General features: G+C 37.8%; 1 protein-coding gene and 1 pseudogene across 1 annotated transcript; both read right to left on the bottom strand.

The window, feature by feature from the left end:
- Window positions 1–942: 942 nt before the first annotated feature.
- Window positions 943–18,144, bottom strand: phf2 (PHD finger protein 2). The gene is given in 23 exon segments (XM_055160646.1): window positions 943–4,123; window positions 4,718–5,030; window positions 5,104–5,213; window positions 5,459–5,554; window positions 6,971–7,287; window positions 8,203–8,369; window positions 8,723–8,790; window positions 8,887–9,068; window positions 9,246–9,358; window positions 10,209–10,325; window positions 10,645–10,983; window positions 11,096–11,185; window positions 11,259–11,350; window positions 11,871–11,977; window positions 12,125–12,212; window positions 12,293–12,455; window positions 12,906–13,092; window positions 13,169–13,310; window positions 13,806–13,966; window positions 14,706–14,763; window positions 14,766–14,819; window positions 15,197–15,286; window positions 17,762–18,144. Coding segments are annotated over 23 exon segments (3,234 nt in total). The 5' UTR covers window positions 17,853–18,144; the 3' UTR covers window positions 943–4,034.
- Window positions 18,145–20,069: 1,925 nt separating this feature from the next.
- Window positions 20,070–24,339, bottom strand: LOC110171141 (constitutive coactivator of PPAR-gamma-like protein 1 homolog; annotated as a pseudogene).
- Between the last annotated feature and the right edge of the window lie 308 nt (window positions 24,340–24,647).

The following is a 24,647-nucleotide window of genomic DNA, read 5'->3' as shown; positions in this document are numbered from 1 at the left end:
GACAAATGATGGGATTGTTTCATTGGCTGATGTCGGCGCACTTCAGCTTCTTGTGTTAACAATTAGGTAACAATAACAACTCACTTTGAAGCTAACCAGGGTGGAAACGAGGTCACGACCTCTCTGCAGGCGCGCCGCTGCACTCCTCTTGCCTGCACACACGCACAGGCGGGAGGAGTACCTCCAAAACGCACCGCCGAAGTGTCCAGACTGACCTCTTCTACATAAGTCAATAGTCTTGTCTGGCCGAGAAATGCACCGTGTGGGCCTTTATGTAAGTGCACTGATCATTTTATTGTAATTACATTTTATGTTATATTGTTTTTAGTTTTGTATTTTCGTTTCATTTATTTCAAATGAAAAAATAAAAATAAATAAATAAATCAAAATAATCAAAACAATCAAAACAAGAAGTGAAGGCTGTAGCCTAGGGCGAGGCCCCCATGGGTCCATGCACCCATTAGCTTACAAAACCTTATCAAATATTATTATTCTGAAATTATCTACAGGACATCCACTCTTTAGAAACTTAAAACCCTCACCAACTGTTTGCTAATGGTAAGTGGTTTAATTGCTTTTAGCTGGCTGATTTAATTTAGCAGTTAAAAGTCCTTTATGAGATGTGCCGTTTTTGGCTGAGTTGTGTTTTTTATCTCCATCTAGTGGCCCTGACTTGACATAGCGTTTAAAGCCGCAAGTCTCAAAGGGAGCTGAGTTAACAGAGAAACTATTTTTACTCGTCTCTGCGAACATTTGTATCTTTGGCTAAACATTGCAACACCTGCATAATGCAACTGAGGGAGTGGGTTAAAAAAGACTGCTCCTTCAGATATATTTTAGGCCTACTTTAAAGATGATTTTGTGGATGTCAATCAATATTACACATAAGTGACTTGGAACCGGGACAATGGGAAGAAGTTAAAATGCAAGTGTGACACATCATAGGTTTTCCACAATAACTGTATTGCAAAAGTAAACAAGGCGGACAATCATATCATTCAACAACAATATGTTTGTTCCTCGGAATTTTCCATTTCTCCATGTCTTAAAAAAGTGAGCCATGACCTCAAACAGAATCATCTAAATACAGAAAAATATAGCTTCAGCTCAAAAAGGATTGTAAATACTAGTACTGCAAATAACAGTAAGGGAAGACGGCTACAACAAGTATCATTCACTGCTGTGACAGTGGATGCAGTGATAACATATAAAATGATTTTTAAAAACAAAGTAACACACATAATGTACAAACAGGGTTCTTACACATTTTTACAAATAAAATTTCAACTTTTTGCAGGCATCACAATTAATTTTTCAGCCAAGATATGACATTTAAGTGTGAAAAGATGAGTTAAGAATACAGTGAATGTTCACTGGGTGTTGCCACAGCGCAGAATCTTTGCTAAAATACTGAATATGATGATTTTCCTTAAAATGGTAAATTTAGCTATAAGATAATTATCACATGATAGGCTGGAGGTATTAATTTTTCAACATACAATTTGAAGAAATAAAAAACAAAATATCTCATATTATTTTCCATACATTTACAGACATAAAATATCCCAAACCCATATTCCATGTTTGTACATACTGTGTAGGAACCCTGTGAAAGAAAACCTGAAAAGATGTTCACTTTTGACCAGTATTTGACCAGGTCTTGGTGAGAACTTAAATCTACGGCCCATGAAATCGTCCCACCCGAAAACAAGTGCAAGGACAGAGGCCAAGAGATGAACATGTATGAAATGTCACAGTGGAAATGTAGACCGTGATGCCAGACCATGGTGACACTGAGGGTACATACTCTGCAGATGTATTATAAGAACTGCCACAAACTGGACATAAATGGTATTACAAAGTTTCTGGGGAAAGAAATCCATAGCCCTGTTAATGATATTCCGCAACACTGACTGAAACACAGTTCAAACATGTGGTCGATGATAAGTAATTGTCATGAATACAATTTGAACCGAAATCTGTTAAATTCAGGTAAATACAGGTCTTATAATACATCCACAGTGAACTGCTATTTTGAATAATGTTGCTGGTATAAATCTGTAAAATGTTTGTGATGCCTCCCAAATGCACTCAAGTACACAATAAACAAAATAAGAATAATAAACAGAAGTTCTGTTGAGGATAAATTCACAAGATAATGAAATATTCCAAACCAAAAACTCTTTAAGAATTGTACAAGTATAAAAAAGCTACAAACATTAATAAATTACATCACTGACACATAAACACTTCACAAGGTGCTAGTAAAATAATTCCAAAAACCTTCAGGTTACTAGAGCTCCAACAAGAGGCTGGTTGGAGAAACTTTTAAGTGTCTGTGGTTGGTTGTGTGAGTGTTGTTGTTTTTTTTTTTGTCTTTTTTTTGTTTTTAAAAACTTTTTTACATAAATTTTCCTCAAAGCTTTGTCTCTCCTTTGAACCGAAAACACAATACAGTACAATTAGCTATGTGTATGTAAGGCAATATGAAAATAAAACGTTTCTTCAGTTGTTTTCCAGGCAACACCTTTAAGAAAAAAGTTTTTTTTTAAGTAAAACCTAACTAAAAAACTTAACAGATTTGCTCAGTTGATACTGTATATTCATATATATTTATATATTTTTATTTATTTATTCATAATTAGCAAAAACAGTAAAAATGTAGGATTAAACCATAAGAGGAAGGGATACAAAAGTAACTGAAAAGGCTATGTACAAGCTACATTCCCTACACTGTACTGTAACGTAGTGAAAATGCACAGATGTGGTTGTGCTGCCTGGTAAAGCAACAGAAGAGAGAAAGTATCCCCATGTAACGGCATACCTGACATGGATGAAGCTTATCATTATCAAACTGCAGGGCTTGCACCACCCGGTAAGCTTAGACCAGTCTATGCTATTTTTGCATATAACTATCAAAGAGACCCGTAAAGACAACTTTACAGGATTCAATTCTCAATTTCCAGAATTTCAAATTAGCATTAAAATAAAGTAACTAGCATTAGAAGTCAAGTAAGTTGTAAGTCAAGCAATATTGTGCTAAATGACACATAAAATATGATTTGGATTTGTTATTGACATCACAAATAAAATCTTATTGTCTCTTAAAAATGAAACAAAACACAATTTTTTGTTGATTTCTTAAGATGTCTACTGTATAGGTTTGCTGTGATGGTATTTTTCCAAACATTTTACAAAAAAATACTGGGCCCTTTATTACAATGGCAACACAGAAACTAGTCCAAGCCTAAAGGGAGGCCAGCCCAATGTACCACAGTCCTATGCAAACCAGCTCCCCACTCACTTTGTGCTTTACAGTTACTCCTCCAAGTCCTGCTTAGTCCCATCTACCATACCAATAAATAAATATTACTCTTGATAGTGCTTTGCTTTAGTACACAGAAATGATAAACAGGGTTAAGTAAAATGTGAGCGGCAGAGTTTTAAGTTAAATACATGGCGATGTCCACGCTATTAAGCTCTTGAAGAATATAATCTAAAGAAAATTTATTGTTGTCTTAATGTCAGTGCATTTTAATGTGAGTGTTGTTTTTGCCAATAATAAAATCAACAATAAGACAGACTGCAATAGAGTGGTGTAGCTTATTAGTGTAGACATAACCTATGTGGCAATGATGAGCTGCATCCATCCAGTTAAAGCCAAAACGCAAACCCCAAACCCAACCTGGACATGCAACTCAATACATGCAAGGGATACTTTCAGAAATCTTGGAATGACTGCAATGTAGTTCTACTTCATGTTTAGCAACCCCTGATAAACAAACAGCTGTAGTAAAATGACACATGTTCTCATAAAAAATATTTATAGTAGGTTCTGTACACTTTTTATATTTGAAAGTTATAAAGTATAAGAGGAGGCAAAAACCTATTTGAGTGATGTTCTTCTTATAAATTGAAAAAATGCATGATTTCTCCCCGTTTCCTCCTATTCTTGGTTCAGTTTTTTCCTTATACGGTTAAAAGGGCGTAGGGGTGAGGGGTGAGTTTGGGAGGTGAACCCAGTCCGTTGCATGCTACAGGAGGAGCTTTCCATTTCGATGAATCTTTAAAATCTTTCCTAGTCTCTGTTTGGCTGTGGCCATGCCTTTCTTTAGCCGCTTTGCTGTGAACAGAAAAAGAGAGAGAACAGTCAATACAAATCAAACAAACCAAAAAAAAAACCCAAAAGTTAATAAATTAGCATGAGCATGTACAAAATCGACAAAATACTTAGTACCCCTAATCATGTTCAACAGCTCCATTTAGTTTTAAAATATTTTAATCAGCTCAATATAACGTATTTACACCAACCTTTTTCAGTTTGAGCTAAATGCATTCACAAGTACATAATTTTGCATAAAATCAGCCATTATTATTACAAAGGAGTAAGAAGTAAACATAACTTTTTGGTATCTAATTTCTTTTTTTTTTTACCTCAACCACTAGGCAGGACTTGCATTCAATGTAGGTGCAACATATATTTTGAGCCGGTTACTTGGAGACAGCTTGTTACACCGCTCCAGACTGCTGTGCTGTTCAGGAAATATCCACTGCAGATTCTTTCTGTAGACCCACACCTTCCCCTCTGCAGTGGCCCGAGGTCAGTGTTACAGGACGCACTGGCATGAGTTGTTTATTCATCTCACATTGTGTTTTTTATTTTTTCTATGCCCACAAAGAAAAAAGCATATGAACAATGAACAGTGAAGGAGCTCACCTTTGGAGTCGGGAGCTGCTGGACGCTCTCCCTTGGCCAGGCCACTGTTGTTGGTGCTTGAGGAGTGGGTGCTGTTGTTGGGTGAGGACAAAGATGGCCGCCTCTGGTTGAGGAACACGCCTGGGGCCATGGGCTGGGGTCCTCCTGGGGATTTGACTGTCCCAGTGCTGAACTCCTGATCCGACATGTTGCCATCATTAGAGTCTGCATTGTGATCAGAACTGCTGTCCTGGGAGAGTCTTGGGGGATCCTCCATTACTAATGTCTTCTTTTTGGTACTTTTCTTCTTTTTCTTTGTTTTTTGTTGCTCCTCCTGTTCAAAATGCACATTAAATGATTTGCCAGACAATCCAAAATATTTTAGAACTTCAGAATGACACTGGTACCTGATGCGAGAGCTTGGCGGCTGCAGCGGCCAAGCCTGTTTCTATAGAGGCCACTCGTGCCCCATCCCTGGCTGGTCTCTCTTGTCTAGGGACTGAAGGTCCTACACGAGCTGGGGGCACAAGACACAGCTTAGGGCTGGATGTTTTCAAGTACCTCATGGTACATACAATACTTATCCCGAAACACAGTCCACAATCTTAGCTAATACATTTTCTGATACATAAATATCCAAAACAAAACAGTGTTAAATGTTTACTAATGTTTAAAAGTATTGCTCACAAGTCTGTGACTGTATCAGTATTTTGAGGACACATTTAGGAAAACTCTTCAAAGGAATCATGTGAGGACATTTACCTGTGGGACTGTATGGCGTATCATCACTACTTTTCCGCTTTTTGGATCTGGATTTGAAAACAGGATTATCTTCCTCTGATTCCAAAGAAGGATAAACTGCAAATAAAAATTACAATTTATTGTTAATGTAGCAGTGATTGACTGAAGAAAGGTCCGGTCTTCAAGAATGGGGAAAATAATAATGGTGTTAACAGGTGCTGACAGCCTGCGTGAAGTATCAATGTGTGGCTTATAAAATCTGAATCTGGATTCAATCTATTCATTAGCAGTGAATACGGATTGTGTTTGCTTTTTTTGTAAACCACTCTTGTGTTGCTCCAAATTGTAAAATATTTTCCACTGCAACATTTTGTATGAAGTTCATCCAACCCAGCTGCTGTAGGCACTCCCAGCTTGTCAATAGGCTATTAACACCAGTTCTCAATAGATAGTTTCATGCTTTTTGAACTTGTAATTAGTGTCTCATAATCACCCTGAAAACCTGTATTTAGATTGTGGAGACTGGCACCCTTTTTCTTCTTTCATAAACAAGCTGCTTTTAATGTTGATGGGCTAATTATCAGATATTAAGTCAATAGATTGCGAGCAGACACTGAGACAATGAACAGCTGTATCACAGAGAACAATGTAGCTTTGATAAAAGATATTAGACAGTTTGATATATTGGAGATTTTTGTATGTGGATGTGGAAAAAAGTATCACCAATATTGATATTAGCACTGATGTTGTCCACACTGACTTTGGAATTAAGGCGAGGACTGTGAAGGGTACCATGGCCCCCTCAACAGAATTAGATCATGAACAATATTTCTGTACAAAAATATATTGCATTAAGTATAGTTTTTTGTTTTGTACTACCACAATATTCTGATGCTGATGTTCAAATTGTAGAAGAGTGTAAATTTCTTGATCTGACCTTGTCTAATGATCTGAGCTGGAGCAAAGACTTCAGTAACAGCTTCTGGTTGGCTCTATTACTGTGTGGTTCGACAACATTACAGCCAAAGAAAGGAAAGCTTTAAATAAGGTGCTCAACTCAGCCAAAAAAAAAAACACAAACTGTGACCTGAATCTCTTTGAGACTATTTCCAAAGTACACTTTTTAACCGAGCCCTTCGGATCATACGTGACCCCTCTGGCCATCCTGGCAGAGACATGTCAGACTTTTCGCCATGCTATTACTGTAGCTTCTTCCCACAAGCAGCTATTAGCTTGAACAAGGCAAGTTGAACTTTAATGTAGCACATTACATTTTTAGACACTTAATCTTTGTTTCTCATTTATTTTAGTGTCAGTATGTCGCCTGTAATGATTGTCTGTTGTTTGTTCATGTGGTTGTATTTTAATGTCTCATGGTGCACTTTGAGTGCACATGTTTTTCCAATGGGTTTAACTACATATGGCAAAAAACCTAAGCTAGCCTATTGTATGTGAGAGCCCACCTCACAACAAACCACTGCAAAATAGCAATTATAGATTACATTCATTTACAAATTACAAATAAATGTTTACCGTAGTCTGAGTCCTTGAAGCAGGCATCCATGTGGTCCTGGTCGTCATCGTAGTCCAGGCTCTCCATGCTGCTGCTCCTCCGGGGTTTCTTGGGCATGCGTTTGGCCGCTCGCTTGCTGCTGCTGTTGTTGTTGCCGGTGGTACTGCTGCCGGACTTCCTGTTAGCCTGAGAGCCGTGAGAGTTGCTCTTGGACTGGCTGTGATTGCGGGACTGGCTGTTGCTCCAGGGCTGTGGTAAACTGTCTGAAGATGACAGGTTGGCCATGGACAACATGCCCTGAATGGCCTCCTGTGTGCTGGGAGATGCAGGGGGCTGGCTGTAAGTACAACCATGAGAAATACAACAAAACGTCTATTACACCATGGCAACAGAGCCCTGTCATATGAAGCACCGTATTTTCACAAAGAACATTTGTTTTACAGGATGAAAATAGGTGCAAAATCCAACAGGAAGAATACAGATTAAGTTGTCCAGTTGACAGCATTTCATTTTCTTTTGCAAAAGATTGAATTGTGTTACATTAAAGTTTTTTCCCTTTTATATAATTAGGAAAACTATTTTGAAATTATGATTATTTTGAAGTTGTTCTCTCTTTCACTGCTCATTTGTACCTTTCAGTGTGGTGGAAATAGACCATCAAGAGTCAACCAAAACAGAAAAAAATCAAATGAGAGGAAGGGCCTGGAGCCATACTGCTTTTGATAAATTAACTAGAGATGAAACAAACAGGCTTAGCAACAATGCTGAAAGGATCAGTGTAAACTTCAGATTTTTAACTTTGAGAGAATTACAAATCTGGCTATTTAAGACCACTTCATCTGTCACCAAGTGTCCATTTGTTTGTCAATGACTTGGCCCATTAGTGAGCATAAGAGGTAAAACTCATTAAGGGTCATGGCACATGTTCTCGGGGAGCCATTTAGTTTCCACTTTTGGATAATTTTTCTGTGTCTGTTTATAGACATTTCTGGTGAAAGGGGTGCTACACTGCATTGTTCAATTTAGTTAGAGCAATTTATTTCATCTGGTGAAGAAAAAATGAGCATTAGAAAACAAGAGACAAGAGACAAATCAATTTTGGTGAGTAGTCTTGGGATGAGTTGTTGATTTGCTTGCTTTACAGCAAGTGAAAGCTGGAATACATCTGATTTACTCTTTTCCACTGTACCATAACAAAAGGGTAACTTAAGTCCAGCCATAACTACCGATGATAATGCTTAAGAGAATTTACCTGTTTGTGCTGTAGTCAATGCCTCCCACTTGTTTGCTGGCCTGCAGCAGGTCCAGTATGCCCGCTGCACTGCCACCTTTTTTCTTGACCTTGGAGTTGCGATTTTTGACATCAGGTTTGGCCTCTGTATCTATGTGTAGAGTTTCCTCATCTGACGAATCAGCACTCTTAATATGTAACAAGAACAAAGAAGAGAAATGTAGCACACAAAACACACACAGTATGTTCCACATCTGTTTAATATTTATATCATGTTTCGGTGTAAGGTTTCTCACGTTGCATAGGGTAACTAAAATGTACTAAAACATAACATATGACTAACTAAGGTTCTTAAGTTTTTAAGTGTGGCCAAGTGTTCTTTCCTGAGAGCTCTCATTAGTGAGAATGCATTTTAACACCTTGCTCCATAGACAGGTATTTCCCCCATGTGCCTTGGGGAGCAAAATGAAATATTCTCTTCTTTTTACACTAAACACATTAGCTTTGTGACTATATAGGACGGTTCACCAACAGTTCTTACCTTACTCACTATAGGCTGGAACTTTGCTTTTTTGGATGGCTGAATTGGTTCTCGGATGTCAGACAAAACTGAAAAACATATATGTAAATCTTAAGTAAATCTAGGTGTTTTAACATTTTATGAAGGTTGTTGTGAAAAAAAAAACAACAGGGGTGATTACTCACATGATAGGTCTCTTTTAACTGTGGTGTTCTTTTTCCGTCTGATGGGAAACTCATCAATCTTCAACTCACCCTCATCGGAGACGTACTCGTACTCGTCTCTCACCGGCTTGGCTTTGTCCTCTTTTAGGTTTTGTAATGATCCAAAAACACTTGAGTTGGTCTGAGGTTTCAGCATTTTGGAGCTGTGAAGGAAACCACAGGACAATGAGTGACTTGTACGAGGATCAGCCCAGCACTTCAAGTGAAGACCTTGAGTTAATGCTAATGGATGCATTGCTGATAGCTAAACGGTTCATAATCACCAGTGTACAGAATTGGTTAACAAGACACTCACTTCACACATACTTTTGAGCGCTTACCTGAGCAGTTTCTTGTGAGACATAAAGCTAAATCTTTCTTTATTGCTTGACAGTGGCGTTCTGTCAAATTTGCTTTCCTCCTCCATCTTTAACAAGGAATCTGGTTTACTATTCTGTAACACATACAACGTTACAGATGTTACAACAACAAATACTCCAAAGAGCTGGAAATACATGTGTGATACTAGAGATTTCTGAGTAAAGTGTCTAATGTGTCTAAGATTTCTAATGTGGTTCTTATAATGACATTTATAATAAAAGTTATCTCTGACTAACGTACTTACTATGCTACATCATAATTCTGTACACACCCACAATTATATTACAAATGAATATTGACCCTTGAGGAGGACTCAGTTTGGAGAGCATTCAATCTGGTATTCAACTATGAAAACTCTTCATAGGCCAGTATTGATTTCTTGACAACCTTTCACTGTTCTAAGCTGTACTTTATTAATCAGTTGAAGGAAAAGGGTTGTAGTTTGCTGTGACCTTGGACACATCATGAGGGTCTCCAGTCCATCTGCAAGTGTTTGTCCTGATCAGAGCAATGGGATGAAGGCACACACGGCCAACATTCCACAGTACTTTGGCATTGAATTTTCCATGGAACCTAATCCCTCTAATGTCTTCCGTTCAGCAAAATTATATTTATGCTCCAAAGGCCTTTCCCCATTGTTCTTTTACAACGGTACAACAAAACCAATTGAAGATGGGAGCAGATGAAAATAGTTAGGAAGTAACGTGGTGTAATTCCATTAGGTAAACTACTGAAGGGTGAACATTCTTTTAGTTGTACTGATGAGCTACAGGCCTCAATGTGTGATTTAGAACACATCATTATTTTCTCATCATTGCTTTGAAGTGAACAAATCTTTCAGCAATTATATTCATTGGGTTTATTTTGGCTTGAGGTCATTATCATACTCTTCACTCTATAACCATAAAAATTCACATTCTTACCTTGTACTTCCATTTTGCTTCCGTCTTGTTTTTATTCTGTTCTCTGATTTCAAACTTATCCACACTGTTCTGCTTGGTTATTTCTTTCTCAGATGAACTAAGAACACTTTTAACAGCCTGGAAAATAAACAAAATAATTAAAACATTAAAAATTATTTTTAAAAATAGCAATCTGGCAACAAAATCAAATTTTGAAAACAGCCAAAAACATCTTGTCCACATCAACCTCATCATCATGGGTATAGTTCAACGTGCAATATAAATTATATATAATTAGCAAGAGTTCACACTTTTTACTCAGAATTTCTGACAAAGCATTAGCCCTGCTAACAAGAGATACACAATGCAGAGACAATACAACAGTTAACTGATTTCACACATATTTTGTAAAAGAAAACCAAACTTCATCTTGCTTATTTGAAAAAAAATTTCTAACCTTGGCCTTTTTGGACTGGTCCATTTTACTCAAGATGTCCTTTGCATGGGATTCAAGAGCAGCAAAGCTGGAGGGTTTGGGTGGCGGGGACATCTCCTTGGCTTTCTTGGCCTTCTTCTTCCCCCCCTCCTTCACCTTGGGCACTTTGGGGGGCTTGGGGGCTTTGGGCATCTTTGGGGGCTTGGGAGGTTTGGGTGGTTTCTTTTTGCGTGGCCTGTCTCTGCTCGGAGATGGGACGTGAGCAGGGGACACAGGCTCCTCGGGTTCTGAATGTGTTGATGGTGGCTCTTCTACTGGGATCTTAATGCTTGGCTCACTTTTAATGGCTTTTGTTGCATTCTAACCAAAAAAAAAAACAGCTCAGATTTTAAAAGTTACATTTGTTTGAAAGTTCCATATTATTTCCAGAAATAAAGGCCACAGGCTAAATATAAATAAAAAAAATTTGTACCTCAGACAGTCTGATCTCTTTGGCAAGATCTTTAATAAGCTGCGATGGTTTCATGTTTTCTGGGAGCTCATCTTCATGTTCCAAAAGTGCCTTTAACAGTGCAAGAGGCAGAACTCAGAAGTGCAGCTGGGCAGAAAAAAAAAGCTTTTGTATGTGCATTTACCTGCTTTTTAGTCCAAGCTCTGAAGGCTCCATTGATTATTTTGGCACCATGTACAAGATATGGAGCTGGTTGTTTATTTGCTTTGTGTAACGCTGCAAAAAAACAATACCAAAAATTAATGAGAAAGTAACCTCAATTGACCACTAAAAAACTATTATGATCAAGGTTGCACAAGACTAAAATTAATTGACACAATATCTTGCACTAAAAAGTTGACCTCAAAGTAAAACATAATGATATATTAATAGTGAGGCCTTGTGGGTTGGAAGTACTGCACGCACATTAGCAATCTGGTTTGAACACATGCAGAGAAAATGGTGGAAACATAAACAATTGGCCCAAGCCAGCTGAGGAGAGTTTAAACACAGACTTGTAATGGAGCAAGTGATTCTAGCTGGGCCAAGCCTTTTGATGCTAATTATCTGTGAACTCAGAGATTCACCAATTTAATGACTGAAATAATAATATAGCATCCAGGCCTTCATCTGTGCAGCAGACTTTTGCCGATGGCTGCAGGCTGCGAGAAGGTTCTCTGGTTGTTTTTACGCTGGAGGTCAAATAGGGAGTTTTGGCGTTATGTTAAAATTGGAGAATAAAGGAAAAAGTGTTCACCCTTGAATCTCTCCAGGAAATGTCGGCCCACATACCAACAGGCTGTCTCATAGTTTGGAAAGGGGGTGAGAGTCTTGACATTCAACCGCTTTTCGATTTCATACGCTCTAAAAGGTAAAAAAAAATTGTGAAGAGACAAATATATATATATATATATATATATATATATATATATATATATATATATATATATATATATATATATATATATATATATATATATATATATGATTTATAGTACAATAATTCCTAACCTCATCTGCATCTCTACACTGAGATTGTGGACAAAATGCCCAGAGAATGCCAGACAGTCGACTGGAGTCAGTATTGCATTGATCCATCCTGTAAGAACAATTTAATTAATATATAATAAAATATTAAGACCAACGTTTTTTTCACTACAACTAAACTACTGTGAGCACCTGATGGGATGAAGAGGGTTTGTCCTTGCTTCAGAGTGCATTTGTAACACTTGTCCACTTGGTCGGCAAAGAACATCTCACTGTGATTGGACGACGACCTCCAGCGTTCGTACAAAGACAGGTTGGCTGAGGTGGGCTTGATCAAGAAGAAAATTTTTTCACCCTAAACACAACAATACATTTGCAATTAATTTATTTTTATTCAAAACAAAACATTGCTTACGTTTATACTTTTTCAGCAAGACAATAGCGTCCTTGGTTTTCTTTTTCAAAACATACCATTATCTTTTTTTAATAATAGGAATTTGATCAGAGGATAAAAATAGCATTACCTAATGTATTTTAAATAAGCATCAGTGGTGAACTTTGTATAAGGACCAGGTTTTTGATGTATTACTATGTTAATGGACATTATACAATCAATTAACCTGCCCAGGGACGACACGTGGAAATTAGTACTGGTGCTACAATCTGGTACAATGCATCTCCCCTGTTAAGGTTAATGTAGATAGTGCACTGTCCCATTAAAAATAAATTAACTAAACTAAGATACAACATGAATGAACACCAAATTATAGCCGAAGGCTGATTTACAAAGCTTATATGAACATACCTTCAACACATGATACCAGACGGATGCTCCACCACACTCAATGTGGAAATCTGTGTAACTGTCTTTGACACAAATGAGACAGTATTTGGTGACTTTGGGCTTTCCTAGCAGAGCATCATCGGGCCAGTAGTTCTCTACCCAAGACAATCTGCGGACAATCTGTGGACTTTCAACTATATTGTTCATCCTATTAAACACATAGAAAACATGACGACCAGATCTGGAGAATGAATTGAGAAAAAAGCTGAGGTTTCAGGCCTGACCTTGTGTCAGAGAACTCCAGGTTGATAACATCTAATACTTTCTTTCTGTTTGTGCTGTAGTAGTAATCCACAAACTCCTTCAGCTTCATTTTACTGTCTGTCTGCTTAGTGACATCCACCACATCAACACTGACATCTGGACCTGTGAGACAAAGGAAGTCTTATATTACTATACATGTACAAACATTATATCCTGTAAAACTAACATAAAAACATTTCAAAGTGGAGGGTGCCCTCTAGTGGACATAGCCATGCATTGGATGCAATGTTCTCAGTCTGGGCTCACCAAGCTCAAACTTAAATTTTATGTATCTATAACTGAATGCAATATTACAGTGTGGTGGAGCAGTATATTCACTTTAGGATTAAGATTGAATCATAGAATTACTAGTTGCAATGTTAGGATGATAAATTCTGTATATGGGTGGAATATCTTTTGGTTTAAATTAAGTTACTATATTATTCATCATGACGTGCATTACTACATTGTAGTTTTGTTAACCCTGAAGAAAAACAATATGTCTAAAATGAGGAGAAAGTCTATACGTCTAAAAAAAGGAGATATTTATAATAGTATTTTATGATAACAATTAAAATTCAATTAAAAACCCATACACTCTTAATAACACATCCTCACCAACATAGTTTTCCACGTCACTAATGTAGAAAGTGGCAGCAGGCATGGACATGCCCAGGCCATCCTTCTTCTGGACCAGGATTGGCTCATTAAAACCGTTCTCTTCCAGGTAGTCCATGGTCAACTGGACACCACTCAACTTCACCACCACATCATCAGCACTGAAACAAACAGCAAGGTTTACAAAGCATCACAGGCTGGTCTAGCTCCACACAAAATAGACCTTTTTTTCCATCCTACAGCAAAATTTAACCCAACATAGACTGGGAGTTGGTAGAACTACTGTGTTTAAATTAGAGCTGGGTGATATGGGCAAAAAAATCAGAATAATAATCCAGATTTTCTTTGCACACGTTGGACAATTAAAATATGGACAATTATTTTAATCAAAGTAAACAGTGACAGCTGGTCTTTCACACAGGAGAAGCTAATTACTTTTTCATTCCTGTAATGTTCTACTAGTTAAGCAATGCTTTCAATTACATAGATATGTAATCTATTGTAGTTTATCTCAAAGCATCCCATGCTAGTGTGTGACTGTATTTTGCATCTTGTCACAACACGCTGCTACCGGACCAAAATTTCAGCCCTACCCCGTCATAATTCAATTTTACATCAGATTCTGACCTTTATATGGTGGTTTTATTAAATAAAATATTAAAACAAATTGTTTTTTCAATGTGTTTCTAGTCTGTTCAAAACGTGCATTAATTACTCAAGTAAAACTCAAAGTAGGGTAACAATGAGGGAAAAGCAAAATAACATGGTTAAGTTATAAGGTAGCAGACTAGCTATTCTTTTGTAGTAAAGCACAGTTAACTCATCTATATACTCATAGAATTTGAATTGAAAGCGCTTGTAAACAGCTTATAAAATGAATCGGCATCTCAGGCTATTTACCTTGGAAATGTTCTGCTGCGTAGCTCTTTAATGAACACTTGACTGCCATTCTGAACTGCTTGATGTCTGTGCTTTGGCCCGTATCATGTTTGCTCCAGTTCTTTTTCTTTTTTACTGAAAACAAATAGGAAAAATAAAACTAGGGAACATATCAATATTCACATGCAAAATGTTACACCAAGGGAAAAAGGCACAGACATAATTTAATAATATAAAAATGATGAGTTTTAGGCTGTGATGTGGTAACAAGAAGAGTAGTAAGAATGAATACAGCATTAAGCCTAAAATTGTGTTTAAATTTGATTAGTTAGAAATTTAAGTTATAGATGTGTTTTATGAATGATTGATGACAATAAAGCAAAAAATATTTTACTCTTTTTTTTTTTACAATGTTATGCACAAACTGTCATTAAATGCATTATAAATGTCATTACATACAATGGTGTGTCTACTGGACAGTGAAAAAACAATTATTGATTATTAATACTTACATGTAGACTTGCCATGGGTCTTTTCACAATTCGGGCAGTGATAAATATCAATATCTGGGGCATCATCTTCATCCACACCAACACAGCTGCAAAGGACTAGAAATGTAAATTAAAACAACCTAATTTTATTGAGTTTAAAAACATACTACAAAGCACCTTCCAACACTGTATGGACTTTAATTTTTGGCCACAGAATGTGTTTTGTTTTCATTCATTTTTCATTCATTCCTTATGTAGTTGTTAATGAATTCACAGGTGTTCGTTGCTGCTGCAAAGGCAGATTCCTCCCATTTGGAGCCGCTGCTGAACTCAATGACTCAATGAACTGGGAGTTTCCCACATATACTCCCCTCCACCTTTCTCTCTCTCTCTCTCCTCTTTTTATTTTTTATTAATATTACATAAAACTCTCAACAAATAAGTCTTGTGACTTCATCTTGTAGTCTCTACTAAGTGCAATGACACCCATGTGACTAAATAATATCACAACTGCTGAAGCTGTAGTAAAGAAAATACATTTATAATTCCATTTTAATTAATTTGTGCAGTAAGGTCCTCCTTGTGTCAGATTTGTTTAGTCCATGTCTAGTAATTACAGAGATACTAAATATAACAATAACCACAAACTTCTTCGCTACCTCCACCTCAAATTTAAGCTATGTGAACTCTGAATGTTAACATGAACAAAACATACACTGGGCCTTAATATGCAGGGACGATATTGTATGTTACTTGTTACAATAACAAAGGTGTTGTCTATAAATCATGTATTCTGAGAAAGGTGGAATACGATCTCAGACACTGGGCAAATGCCACAGCAAAATAAATTGTATGATGTTTTCCCTTTTTTTTTTAAAAGAAAATTATTTAAGAACAAACCATAAATGCTGTGGTTACATGCGCACTCAAAATCTGATTAATAACATATTTTTCAGTTATAGACATGTAAAACATATAAACAGCATAATGGTCTAATTTCTTTTTAATAATGGTCTCTCCAATTACTCACATTCAATTTTGAAGTTTGCATGTCATTTAAATAATCTTAAAGCTCCAGAACTCAGATAATATTCAGATTTTTGGTGTGCATGTGAACATACTGGTAGTCATTGTTACATGCCTGAATTCCATTTTGTAATTAACTGATGTTGATAGCTAACTTGTGGGTTGACAGGGACACTTGAAAATCCTTGTTAGCAGGGGGTATACTTAGTGCAATTTATTGAGATACAGAAACCCTACATGTTACCTTACAACACATACAAAAAATAGCATAATTTATAACATAACAAAGCCAAGGATGATGGAAATAAATTGAGAATAATGATATATAACGCCATTTTCCAAACTATAATATCTGGCTTTATCAAAGATAAAATATATATATGTAGATATCAGTTATTTAAACTGAATTAGATTCGAGGATATACCACACTAACCTTATGAGTTCAGTACTTTAATATTTTCAGGACTGAATAAAAAAACATTATTACAGCGTTGGATAGGCCTATATCCATTCTCTGAGAATTAACTATATTGATTTATGTATTTACTGCAATATAAGGTTTAACCGATGAATCCGCGGAACGACTACGCTCGACTTTAATGTCTGACTTATCCTAAGTGTTTTTGACACAGCGCAGCTCTTAGCCACTTTAGCCTAAGCCCAGACTGTCTGTGGTGGGACTGCCTGTGGAGCAGCAAAGGGTTAACGTTCAGGCGCGTAAATACACTCTCTGTCGCTCTGAAGAGCCCATTCGACAAATCAAACACGAATAACTTATGTTTTTAGCTATAATAAGACCTACAGTAGTATAAAAACAAACACACAAAGGCGAGAACAGACGCAGGCGTGCACACGAAGAACTAGGAGGGAAAATGAACAGCGATGACTCCGATCTAGTTCAAGCCAGCTTACAGCTTATGTACACGGGAAAGTGAAAAGTCACAAGCAACATCGTAACTCAAACACGTCCACAACCAAAATATAATTATTGCTATATTCCGGACTCAGTACGGGCTTTTGTCAGCCATAGCTGCCGCCAAGCACGAAGGCTCAACGGGACTGATCCGGGCGCTCATGCTGGTTGTGATTTTAGGTGTTGGACACCAGAGCACAAACAACACCACAAACACTTAACACGCGCGGATATTTTTACACAGCACATGCTGTAAAATGCATTTATGAGTGCGAAGTGGGTAAAAATCGAGACTGAGGCTCGGGTCGACACAGTCGTCCACTCCGAGTGCCTCAGTTAGAGGATATGCGGGGATGTTACACAGAATGCAAGGAATAGACCAAGCCCGCGCCATAATCGCGCAATAAAGCTACGTACGTATTGTTCATGAACAGATAATGGTTTATAATATTTGTGAAAATGTCACAACCCGGTCAGCTAAATGTAACTCCGCCTTCTTCTTCTTCACCGAGCGGCCTCTCTCTTCAGATGTAGACGGCCGAGGGAGAGCCACAAAGCTGTCAAACGCCCGAGAGCTCGCCATTTTTGTTTGTTTTCTGCTAGAAGGCGCCACAAATGCAGCACGGTCAATAATATGCCCCTTAAGCTTGGAAAAATTCCTGCAAAGCATGCATCCGATCATAAAAGATCACGTCGTAAGGTAATCTGCAGATGCAATATACTGGTACAGTCGCCATGTTCAATTCACAACTACGTCGGGATAGACTGGGGGGCTGCAGGAGGAACAACGGCCTGCAAACAATTTGATCCAATATGATCCCCAGAAAAAGCCAGGGGCAGTCCCGCCGGACACATGAACTACATGCACATCTCCAACACGGCACATCGGCGTGTGCGTTCTCATAGAGAAGGGCCAGTCGATGCACACTCGGCGTAGCAGGCTCTCCTCAAATGCATTATTATGATTTTTACCGTGTGCGTGCCCCCTGGTGACTGTACAACGAGCCGCTCGTGTTAGCAGCCATCTAGAAAACACAGCAGCAGCAGCAGCAGCAGCTCTGATCGGTTACGAAATAGATAATACAGTACAGCCTATGCGGGCGTTACGTCATGCAATGGTTTTGCAATGAGGAGAATGAGATAATTTTGATGCATATTGAAATAAGTCCGAACTATAGCCAATTACTCAGCAATTATATAATTTTTTAAAAAGAAAAAAAAAACATTAAATATCTTTAAGTCTTCCATAAAACTGTTTTTCAAATTTGTTTTAGATTATTAAAAATATATTATATTATATATATTATAACACAATAATAACCAAAAAACCAAAATTATATCATAACTCAAATCAGTTATTTTTCATCAATACGTAATCTTGTTCCAGACCCATAGCAAGTCTACAGTACCATATTACATAGAAATATTATTGTTGGTGTGACATTGCATTAGTGGTAATGAAACATTTTTGCAGATTTGCCCCCACAGAAGGTATATATTAACATATATCCTATCTATTTCTCTCTCTTCTCTCTCTCATCTGTATATTATATATATATATTATATAGAGAGAGAGAGAGAGAGAGATAGAGAGATTGATAGATAGATAGATGGATAGAGAGAGAGCTTAATAAGAAAGAATAAAGTACAAGGGCCAAGAGAGAATAGACTTTATCAAGTTTGTTTTTAAGCCACAGTCCAACATTCAGTCAAACAGTAGTTAATTTCCAATCATCAGATTGTATAGAACTGTAGTGTATGCACAAAACAAAACATTTTTGGTAACCATTAGCATTTGATTTAACAGAAATGGGATGTCTAACAATTGGCTTAAGTTTAATAAAGCCACAATGAACAACCTATTACATTATTTGAGGCGTACTGATACAACATAAACAATACCACAGACTCATCCAACACTGGTTTGGGTTGCTGACTGCCAAATCAAGACTGTGAGCTAAATTACTGATGAAACCTCATGCAGAACTGGTTTACCCTGTTAACATTGAAGCAACAGGTTTCTTGTAAAAAGCAACAAAATAATGTTTTATTTACTTAATAGGAATTGTATCAATTTTACCAGTTTAGCTTTAGAAAGAAAAGTGCTTTTCGGGTTACTATTATACAAAGGCTTGTGGAACCACACATTCAGTGTAAACCTTGTTTTTAGATAAATATGTCACAAATGAAAAGAAAAACATTTGTGACAAAGAAAGGCAAATTACCTGGAACAATTATGTCTGCAAAGAAATATCAAAATTTCATTCTTGGCCACACTTAGGTGATTGAAAGCAGTCTAGTTTTCCCCTCATCAGACACAACATTCTAACCTTGACAAGCAATACAAAATATAAATGCTATTTCTCTGTTAAGACAACAGCCTCAAGTGCTTAATTTTGTCCCTGGCCTCTACCTAGATTTAGTGCATTTAAGAGAGGGTTAGTATTGCGCTTCAATGCACTATGGGGTTGGTGGCGAGACTTGTTCAGCTGCTCTGGCTTGGTGTCCTGTAAGTTGCTCTTTTTCTCTTTCTTTGCATTTGGTGTAACTGTAGGCATTTGAACAGGCTTACTCTGGGAGAAGAACTAAAAGAAAGAAAAAAACAGTAACAGTAATGTGTAGCAGAGTAAGATTTTTATATGAAAAAATCCAAATGAAAAAAGAAACACTCACTTCACTCCAATGAAATGTATTTAATGATTACTTGTAGTTTAAATAGACCATAAATAACAATAGTAAATATGCTGATATCAAGTCGATAATTATTTACTTACCAGATTAATTGCCTGGTTTTTAAAGACTCGAGCATAGAAATACCCTTCAATGCCAAAGGTTTGGAACAAAGGTGTGGAAATGATACCTTTGGTGTACCTAGAAGACATATTCTACATATTTTTTTCTCACAATTAAAAAATTATAAAACAAAAAGATATACTTTTCTATTACTCTTACCCTCAATTGGTTTCTCCTACAGACACCAACTGAACAGGGAGTCCTCCTCTGTCTTGTTCACATTTGGTCCCTGCCCAATGCCTCGTCCTGAGAGGAAGGCCCTGGGCATGCTGGTAAAAATGGGAAACCAAAAGTGCATTTGAAATTTGTATATCTTGGCTATTTAAGGATATATCAAGAAGAAAAAAAAAAATCAAGAAATCAGTACAGAGAATGCTCCCTCTCAGAGAGATGTGAGACTATCCTGATCTTACATGAAAACCCTGCTGTGGGTCCATAGTGCCGAATACCAAACAGTTTGTGTTGATATTCTGTGATGGCATTATGCAATGTTTTTACTAAGATTACCGTTTTATGAACACAAGTTCATTCATGTTTGTTAGCTGTACCTTCATATTTATGTTTTAAAGTGTAAACGCCTTTTTTGTTTTAAATTGCGTATTGTTGTTCTGTTTCCAGAAAGCTTATGCAATGTTTTTACTAAGATTACCGTTTTATGAACACAAGTTCATTCATGTTTGTAGCTGTACCTTCCATATTTATGTTTAAAAGTGTAAACAGCCTTTTTGTTTAAATTGCGTATTGTTGTTCTGTTCCAGAAGCTTAAAATGTGTGTGTGTTAGTCAGTGATTCCACCACAGGTGGTACTAAGTTACTCAGAACATTTCTGTTATCCTTTATAGTTCTGTCATCTAGTCAGGGCATATTAATTGTTGTAGACATCTTACTGGGCAGCCTCTGGCCTCTTCTCTGGCGAGTTGGAAACATAGGATGTGGTAAGTAGAATGACCCAGGTGGGTATAAAGGCATCCTGTGAAGAGGAGGCACGGGAAATGGATGAATAAGAGATGACAGGTAAAAGCAATAGCGACAGGAATGTGCACATTGAAAGAATCCATTTCAGTTTGTTCAAAGTATGAGTATAAAAATGTACTACTTTCTTACTATATCAAGGACACCTGTTGCCTGACACCTTTCCTACGTATAAATAATAATTTTTATCCAATTAAATTATGAAACAGGAAAATAAAAGATCTATTTCTTTAATTGTATTTAAATCTCTGACACTCTCCATACAGTTACTACATTATCACCTTAAGTTCTTGGAGCTGCTCAGGCTTATATAGTTTAGGAGAAAGTGCCTGGGTTGGAAAAGCGTCAAGTTCATTACAACGCAAAATTCTTATTCCTGGCCATTGTAACATAAACCTAAGACGAAACACAAAACTTTCCCAGTTTGTGAAATTGCCCTCCACTACTCACCTCAAAACACAACAGAGGACCAGAAAAGGTGTGGGAATGTTGGCAGGGTTGAGCATAGCTGGAGTGTCGGAGCACATACAAGCCAGGAAAGCTCGCATCCAGCAGTTCTTGTCCTCCACACCTTTTCCCAGCCACAGTTTCTTCAGATTTGGACAAGTCCACTCCCTGAAGGACAAAGCTTCAACCAGCTCTGGGATTTGTGGTGCCTTGCCATTAAATGCAGCCCATTCTTTTACTACTATTATTATGATTAGCTGAAAGAAATGGAGATACAACCATTTATATTAATCAGTAAATTTAATTGGGATAGCTGAGGTTCAGCTCTGTGACCAGTATCCAGTATACTGAAAAATAATGTAGGTAGTGTTTCTAATGGACATACATTCTAGCTAGCAGTTTTTCGACACTGCAAGTCTCTCAGCCTTCCTCCTGGCCTCAGCTAGACTGAACAATACACCATAAACGTAATGATGGATTGGCTGAAACAGCCAAACTACTGGAGGCAGGTCCATGTTAGTGTCATCCTCAATTGTCACGGGAAGCTTAATCTCTCTATATAAAAGATTCACAACGAGTTTACATTTTCCAGTACAACAAGAGAAGCATTTAAAGGACCAAATGAGTGATTAATTTATATGAAAAAGACTTTGCTGAGTACATGGTAGATGTAAGGCCATTCTTGTGCCTGAGCTCGGTGATACGCAGGACCTCAGTGAACACTGCAGGGAGAGCAGGGATCCCCAGTCCATGTGACTCCTGGTGGGCATGGACAGTAACGAGGGTGTGTGGGTTTGGTGGGCCTTAGGCTGTGATCCCACAGTGAGCTCGGGCTGGATACAACAAGCTCATTTCAAGATCTATCAAAACCTTCAGTTAAAAAAGCTGGATGCCATAAGTGCACCTGTGCAACTCACTTTTATCTGGTCCTCTGGCTCTGCATCTGCACTGATTGCAGACTTAGGTGTTCTGTCACTTTTGTTCCACTTTTCTTTATGGTTACTGCAAGAACAGAAACAAAGAAAATTTATAATTCCAATGCAAAATATATAATTTGATACTTAATATCTACTAAAACAAGTACAAACAAAAAGGTGTTCAGAGTTAAAAACAACAACAAAAAAATACAAAAACACACTTGAGAGTGCTTATGCTCTTGTCATTCTCTGTAGAGGATAGGGCTAGTGATAGTCATCTTGATTCTCAAAAAAATTTAAGGGTCTACTACACCTACAAGTAGGTTTAAAAGGGGGCTAAAAATGTACACCATGGAAATGTTTTTTTTAATTTTTAAGTTCATATAAAATGACAATGGGTTGAGATACCAAACTTTCGATAGATGTTATTTGAACACAGAGTAGAGAAGTACAAGCCTACAAAATTTCAGCCTTCTATGTGTGATACTTACTGAGATATCGACCTGTGAAAACAGCCGAGAAAAAATGATGCGATTTTGGGCCCGTAAATTGACACATACTCACCTCATAAAATGAGCTGTAACTGAAAAAGTAATGATCAAAAATGACTAAAACTTCACAGGGTTGGTACATGATAGTAAGGGACTATTTGGTAATTTTTTCAAAATTTTTTGAGATCGAAGTGCGTGGGCCATTTCTTGAAATGGCATGGAATGACCCACTGTGATTAGTAAATTTTTAAAAGTGCAGCAAAAACAGCAGAGGAACTTGAGTATTTAACTGGTTCGCCATGTCTTGTAGAAGATATTGAGTGGTGGTGATGCTTTTGACATTGCAGCTCAGTTTGAGAGCCTGGGAACTGAAATAATGACAGATGTTACTGAGAGCATAGTCGGAGCCATAAGCTACCAATCCATGGAAGTCATTTCTGGAAATGGGCTAATATTTCCTGGTCTTCCATAGTCTGGACAACCTAAGTGGAGACAATAAATCAGAGACTTTGACCTTTATTTTACAAAGACAATTTCCCATTGTTTTGTTTTGATAGGATTGGGAAGTTGTGAGAAAGTTGACGTGATGTGGTCGTCCAGAAGTATACCGATGCACCCACTGCACTAAAGTAAACTAATTGCTTAACATAGGAAGTGGAAATTATTTAAATGAGTATAGAGCCCTTTTTTTCCAAAACATTTTAATGTATCAATGAGACTCGTTGCCCTAATGGCCTACTTTATGTTGCATTTCTTGCCTTTTTGCCATTTCGTATTAACAGTGTGGCCATTCTTAAATGCGGGTGTGGTTACAACTGCAGTCATTTTATTGCAGTTACATGCCATTGGTCACTATTGTATGATGTCCTGTCTAGGTGGAGGCTCAACCATTTGCTCCTCTTCATAGATATTTCTCCGGATATTCCATACCTATCCAAGTTGCAAATATTCATTAGACTACATTTTTGAATTGTTAAAAAAAGACTTTGAAAAACAAGGATTTGTAAAGTCTGACCTATAAGTTGGTCAGTTGGTGTCATGATCTCCTTGTCTATATTGTGTTTATATTATTTTAGGAATAGTAAGCTCCTAAAATTCCATAGTTAGAGCTATCTGCAGGTGATCGATCCAATCCAATACCGGTCCAAGCCCTGGGCTAAGCTGGCGGGCTGAAGGCTGTGCTCAACAGGCTATGTCCTCCAGGCCGTGGATCTAAACATACCTTCACGCGCCAGCCGGATGCAGCGGACCATACAGACGGGAGGTGGAAACCATACTTTTGGGATATGGCCTGTGATCTGCTGGGCTGTTTGTCTCTCGTTCACTTGACGCTTGACCCACTGGTGAAACCGGCTTTTTCCAGGGCGCCATTAAAGCAGACCAGAAACTGTATATTGGCACTTAGGCAAACCTTGGAGAGGGCCGCTCACACAGTCAGTGTAGAATCCCCCGTAGAGCCGATGGAGGCAGCCCTCTGCATCCAGCAGCAAGCGGAGCGGACCGGGGCGTCCGCCTCCTCCCGGAGTCAGCTTGTGGAGCTCCACTGGCACCACGACAATCGGGCACTGCTTTTCGATATATTCCTGAAAACCGTGGACGCCCATGTTGTTGAAGTTCTTGAAAGCAAGTAACGTGGATAAACGTAGAATTTCAGTGTGGTCCAGTTGCTATTTCGTCTTCATGGGATGTATTGTTTTGCTGCATGGCGGACATGTGTGACCACTCCGGCTGCAGCAGGGGTCTGTGGACCCTCTTCTTTGAGCAGCTGTTTGTACGGCAGCTGGCATCCATAGTGTGGTAATACTGCCACCTACGGGTACGAGTGTAATACTTGATCACACTGGATCGCATTTTCCTAAACAGACAGCTTTTACAATAATTTTGGGGTTTTGACTGGTCAGCAGGGCAATGG

The sequence above is a fragment of the Boleophthalmus pectinirostris genome, unplaced genomic scaffold (genome assembly GCF_026225935.1).
Source record: "Boleophthalmus pectinirostris isolate CB_2022bp ecotype Guang Dong unplaced genomic scaffold, ASM2622593v1 HiC_scaffold_3, whole genome shotgun sequence".
Lineage (NCBI taxonomy): Eukaryota > Metazoa > Chordata > Actinopteri > Gobiiformes > Gobiidae > Boleophthalmus > Boleophthalmus pectinirostris.
The sequence above is the reverse complement of the archived record's forward strand: the minus strand, read 5'-3'. Positions and strand labels throughout refer to the sequence as shown.